This window comes from Elgaria multicarinata, chromosome 11 (genome assembly GCF_023053635.1).
Source record: "Elgaria multicarinata webbii isolate HBS135686 ecotype San Diego chromosome 11, rElgMul1.1.pri, whole genome shotgun sequence".
In the NCBI taxonomy this organism is placed as follows: Eukaryota; Metazoa; Chordata; class Lepidosauria; order Squamata; family Anguidae; genus Elgaria; species Elgaria multicarinata.
In genome coordinates, this window is record NC_086181.1 from 21,749,655 (window position 1) to 21,755,817 (window position 6,163).

Genomic DNA, 6,163 nt, shown 5'->3' on the forward strand with positions numbered 1-6,163 from the left:
ATGAGGAACCAGACAAGAACTGTGACAGAATTCATGCTCCTAGGATTTTCTGGCAATAAGACAGTTGAAGTCACAGTCTTCACTTTATTCTTCATCAGCTATACTATTGCTTTGGTAGGAAACCTCACCATTATTACATTAGTGTGGTGTGATAACAGCCTTCATACCCCAATGTACATATTTATTGCAAACCTCTCTTTTTTAGAGGCTATTTACACCACAGCAGTTATCCCCAAAATGCTAGTCAACCTCATGAGTCAGAGAAAATCCATTTCCTTCAACAGTTGCATTTTGCAGGCCTATATCTACTTCTCAGCAGGTTCTACTGAGTTCTTCCTTTTGGCTGTGATGTCATTTGACCGCTATATTGCCATATGCAACCCACTGAGGTATGCATCCATCATGAGCACACACTTTTGCCTCCAGCTTACAGCTGCATCCTGGATGTGGGGCTTCTTTTCTGTGATCCCACCTGCCCTCTTGGTAGGTGAGCTGCCATTCTGTGGACCCAATGCCATCAACCATTTCTTTTGTGATGTGGACCCCTTGCTCAAATTGGCCTGCTTTGAAACAAGGAATATTGCAATGATTAATATTTTCAATGCAGCCCTCCTCCACCTGAGCTCATTAATGGTAACAGGGGTGTCCTACATGTTCATCATTTCAACAGTAGTTAGGATCCCTTCAGCCGAAGGACGCCAGAAAGCACTATCTACATGTGCCTCTCACCTAATTGTGGTGACACTCTTCTATGGAAGCTCAATTTTCATTTATGTTCAGCCACAAAAAAGACACTCATTGGATCTCAACAAGGTGGCCAGCATTTTGAATACAGTGATAACACCATTACTAAACCCTTTCATTTATAGTCTGAGAAACAAGCAAGTCAAGGAAGCCCTGGAACGTCTTACCAGGAGGAAAATTTCCCCCTCAGAATTCTGAATCAAGAAAAAGGATCCCTTCTCTGTGTAGCACTGAATGACAATGAAAATAAATTAAGTGTATTATGGGATGTGCACACATCCAGATGTTGGAAAAAGTTATGGCAGTTCTAGAGGTATAGGTAACTGTTCTAGGGAGTGTCTTACCTGTTTTACTCTTTAAGGTTACAATGTTATGAATTTTTAGACAGGAAGAAGTCCTACAGCTTCAGCATTCCCTAGCCAGCAGGGCTGGAATATGCTGGGAGTTGTAGGACTTGTTTTCTGCCCAAACTTGCCTAGGATTGCACCCTCAAACTCCAACCAGTGTGGTGGAGCAGAGTATTAGATTCTGAGACATGGGTTCAATTATTTACTTAAATAGCTCACAGGATGATTTTGGGCTAGTCACTGTTCTTCAGCATAAACAACCTCAGGAAGCTGTGTTGGGTGGGGGGTGGGGTGAATAGTACCCAATAATAAATCTAAAATAATCTGAAAACTGTGTTGTGTAAGTCTCAGATGTAGAACATAAAACCTCAATAGAAATAGAAACTCTTTTACTTGACTTACTATTTGTTAGTTATAGTAAGTTATATTAGATAATTATGTATCTGCATTTATGAATGGGATTTAGTTTACAATTTAAGTTTGTACCATATATGTACACTTATGGACCTCCTGATGTTTTGACCTGCAATTACCACTAACCCTAGTCAGGACAGCCAATGTTGAGGAATCATGGACATTGTGGCCCCAAACATTGGGAGGATCACAAATTGTCCACCTCTGATGTACATGAACTGATAGTCCAGCATTAATATTTCCCACAAAACATTTGGATCATAGTATGAATTACTGGAAGTTATTTATAAGCCAAGTTACCACTCTTCCTTAATGGGGAGCACTGAATTGTGGGAGCAAGCAGGCCAGCAGCAAAGAGAGAAAGGCTGGTAAAGAATGGCTGCACAGCTGCAACAGCAGCTGCACAGTTCCAGCAGCAGCATCTCCTTCCCAGGAAGTGACTGCTCAGCCAATCAGCATGAGGATGGGGTGGCGCCAAAGAGGTGGACCCAACAGAGTGAGATTGCTCCTTTGTTCTGCCTCCAGTTCTACCTGAAGCTCCCAAACACAGGCCTCCCATGCTGCCCCAGGATTGCAGTTGCTCACTTCAGCACTCACCCACTCCAAGTAGTAAGATGTCTTGTAATGGCAGAAGTAGTCACCAGTTGATGGGGCTGGGAAGGAATTTTACCTGCAGACCAATTGGCAAAGATGGTGCAGGAGTTTTGCCTTCCCCATTGCAAGATCAATTCCATTGTAAATATGTTGATCTCGACTATCAGTAAATTCTTTGTGGACTCTTCATTTGATAACATTTGTTACAACTTCTGTAGGTATGAGAGGCTTTGGGCTTGATTGATTGGTGAGGGGGATTGGGATTGGGCTCCCTGCTCCCCCATGGTGAGGATTCCTGTAAGGAATCTCAGGGACTTGGCACCTAGGCCAGACCAGCATGGAGGCTGCGAGCTGGCCACGTCCATGGTGGTGGCAGGGGGTTCACATTAGCCGTCTGCTCTGTGGTGTGCCCCTGACCCTTCTATCAACCACCAGTGCTCCCGGCATGAGGGCCAGGAAGGGGAATCGGTCAGCAGGCAGGCTGACCGATGACAGGATCCATTCCCTATGCTGTCGCCAAGCCTATTCAGGTGAGTCAATAAAGATGTGGCCAATTTATTACCCACACTATGCCTGTGTGTCTATTTATTCTTGTCCCTTCACCAACCAGACCCAATTAAGTGCTGCCCACATAATTAATTTCAGTTATAAAGTCTGAAGAATAAGGGTGCAATCCTATTGATCATGCACGCAATGATCAGAAGCCCCCACATTCAGAGGGTTCTGAACATCCAATGCAGGGTGGGGGGAGCAGCAGAGGTGATCTTTGCTTCCCCATCTTCCCTCCCTGCATTTTTCACGACAGGGCCTCTTTTGTCCATCTAAATGACAGCACTTCAGAAGAGGAGAGAAAAAGGCTGGAAGAAGCTACAGCTCAGGATAGCACATATTCTGGCCTCCAACCTCCCTCTTTTCTCCCTCTTTGAGGTCTCTTTTCCAACTTCAACAGGCAACTGGCCCTGTTTTTTCTGAGCTGGCTGTGAGGGGGCAGAGAAGGTGAGCAGAACTCTGATTCCTCCTTCGGATGATGGAAGACTGTCTCTGAACTTGGAAGGGAGAATCCGCAGTATCCTATGGCCCCTCAACCAATGTCTTTGCCGCTAGAGTGCTCAATTCTTTGCCATCAGTGTGCCCTGTGATGGAACGGTGTCAGATACGCAGCAAAATGTTTCAGTGAAGCATGTTGCTGTTCAGAGTTCCAGCCAGCTAGTCAGCCAAGCCCTCTTCCAGGATACTCCATTCCATTCTGTTGAATAATTTAATTTATATAATTGAATAAATGTTTATTTGTACCTTATATTATATGTGTATATGTAAAAAAAGGAAGAAAGAAAGTTAGACAAGTGGGGAGAGAGGAGAGAAAGGAAATAATCATTGTTTTTTTAATGCATAAAATCAAAAATTGTTCAATGTATCGTTACTAATGAAGAGTTAAACATACTAATAAAGAGTTAAAACTAACTTTTTTAAAAAAGGAGGTGTAATTAATAGCATATTGTCATTTCATCTGTAATAAGACTGTATGTGTTGTACGTGTTCAGAATCCCTCTTCCTTCTGAAACAAGACTCATGTCAACTAAACATAGGTATCGATGAATCTTGTCAATTTTGGTTTTTATAGTTTTCTTCGCATTCTTCCAATCTTAAATTTGGTTCATCCTGAATTTTGAAATAAATAAATAAACAAACAAACAAGTCCGCATGAAAACCCATATGCTTTTTTTTGAACATATCCTCCTAATACTTGCTTTTTACACACAATTTTGCCAGAAATGCACATTTCCTGCAACTAGTTTCCATAAAATAATGCATTTTCAATGGTTTTTTTCATTAATATAGGCATCTTGGGTGCTCTTTCCTCTACTACACATATTTCTGGACACATATTTTGATTGGAGAAAACTTTATTGCAAAATTCATTTCTAAGGATAATGGAATTTCAGTTCTAAAGTGTGAAATCAGTATATATTAAAATGAGAACTAGGGCTGTGCACATAACCTCCCCCAACCTGCTTTGAAGGCTGATTCATAGCTTCAAAAATCTTTTAATGCTAGGAGATGCCATTTTTCTCTGAGGCACAAGGATTCCATGCTGCTCTAATCACTTCCTAATAATGGACAGGGTATCTTGGCTGTGTGTGTGTGTGTGTGTGTGTGTGTGTGTGTGTGTGTGTGTGTTACAATGTGTCACTCTCACAATTGACTGAATTCAGAATGTTTGTCAAATCCATTTTCTAAGTATAAATCCAAATGCACACTTCCTCCCATTGATTAAAGCACGAAAATGCATCCTCTTTCTTTTTTTAGAAGTGCATTTCAAAGTCCCCTTTCCCCCCCCAAAAAAAGGATACATTTTGTGAATGTGATTGCAAGGTTTGGAATGTGCAAATGCCTACATAGGGCTCATGTTTAATGATGCTTGTAAACCTAGACCCACTCCTAACCACTGCATTCCACCTCCAGACCTGCTGCGAACCACCTGATTTCAGCATTGGGTTCTAGTTCCAGAGCAACCCTTCATACAAAGCATGTTGTTCCCAGGCTCTTCCATAGTACCAAAACAACATTTAATTTATGTTTTTGGCAACCCTTTCATCTAGCCATAAAGGTTCATTGGTGTCCATCCCAACTCAGATTTCCCTCTTTTCCCCTAATATTCATCTTCATCTACTATGAGTTCAGGGTTTCTCAGTCTTCTGAAACACACATACGTATGAGAGAGAGAGAGAGAGAGAGAGAGAGAGAGAGAACATAGCACGTATTGCTCCTGCTGAGAGCCTCCAGTTCCCCTGAGAATAAGCTTAGTTACATCTTTCCCACAGGCCCCAACTTCTCGTTCACTGCTGGGAGGACAGAGATGCTATATGAAGCCTTCTTTAGATAGCAATGGATGTGTTAAAAGTCTCTATCATTGTAGCAGTGGGATAATTTCTATGGATTTCATTAGGGTAATTTCTATGGATTTCAGTAGGGCAAAACGGAACACACCAAATATCAGTAGTGTTAACCTGAAGGTCCCCATGTGTTCTAGACATATTCATTCCTGCAACAGAATTTCACCCCTGTGAAAGGTATTGTACTTTTAATGAAACAGTAAATATTCCTTCCCTCCTTCCTTCCCTTGATTTATCTGATCTCTTATTTGGTCTCTAATATCTGTCTGCACATTATTTCAATATATATTTTGTACTTACCCACTGAGTTGCTCCAACTCTCACAATCAAAATCCTTTATCTAACTTTGGTGGGGGGCACTTGATTATGGTTTGAACAGGAGTGGGTTGGGCATTCTAATCTAATATTGCTTTCTCATCTCCCTATTTAACAGGTAGTCACTGCCATCACAGGCTGACCATATAATCACCTTTCTGGTAGTCCATACACTTGAGATCACATGGACCACAAACTTTGGGTTGTAGCCAAGTTCTGTTTAAAACATTAATTTAGGAAGTTTATATAGAATTCGCTGCATTCTGGATGACCATTGATTCACACGATTATGTCCGATATTTAGCAATAAGAAACAGAAACTGGAGTGGGGAGATGGTAAAGAGGGTAGAAGGACATTAAGGGGAGACTTTTAACTCCTAAAAGAATTTTGCCATCAGCAAAAGAAGTGGTGTAAGAGCAGAGCCCTGGTGAAACAGATCACCATTCTTCCTTTTCAGACTGTCTAGAGTTACTGTTTCTTTTCCCCAGGGAAGTATGGCAGTACTCCAATCCTGCTGCTGAGCAAGACATCAGAGCCATCTGATGGTAAGTATCCATTTCCCTGGAAACATTTCATGGGTCAAATTGTGGCCCTCACAATCACACCACTGCACCACCTGAAAATGATCATTTTGGTCCACCCCAACTCTATTGAAACAAAATATGGCAAGCCCTAGAGAAGATAGTGACAGACAGTCCAGGCTCTGAAAATCAAGGTTTGTCTTTTCTATAATGCCTCTCCTACTAAGTTCTATGAATTCCTTATACTGGGTATTTGGGGATAGTACTAAAAATAATTAAATATGCATAGCGAACAATGGTCTCTGGAGGAAAGAAGAGAGAAAAGTTAAGTAC

General features: G+C 41.6%; 1 protein-coding gene across 1 annotated transcript; it reads left to right on the forward strand.

The window, feature by feature from the left end:
• LOC134405398 (olfactory receptor 6M1-like) lies at positions 1–942 on the forward strand. The gene has a single exon (XM_063136643.1). It carries the CDS (start codon positions 1–3, stop codon positions 940–942), a length of 942 nt encoding a protein of 313 aa, XP_062992713.1.
• Positions 943–6,163: the final 5,221 nt, after the last annotated feature.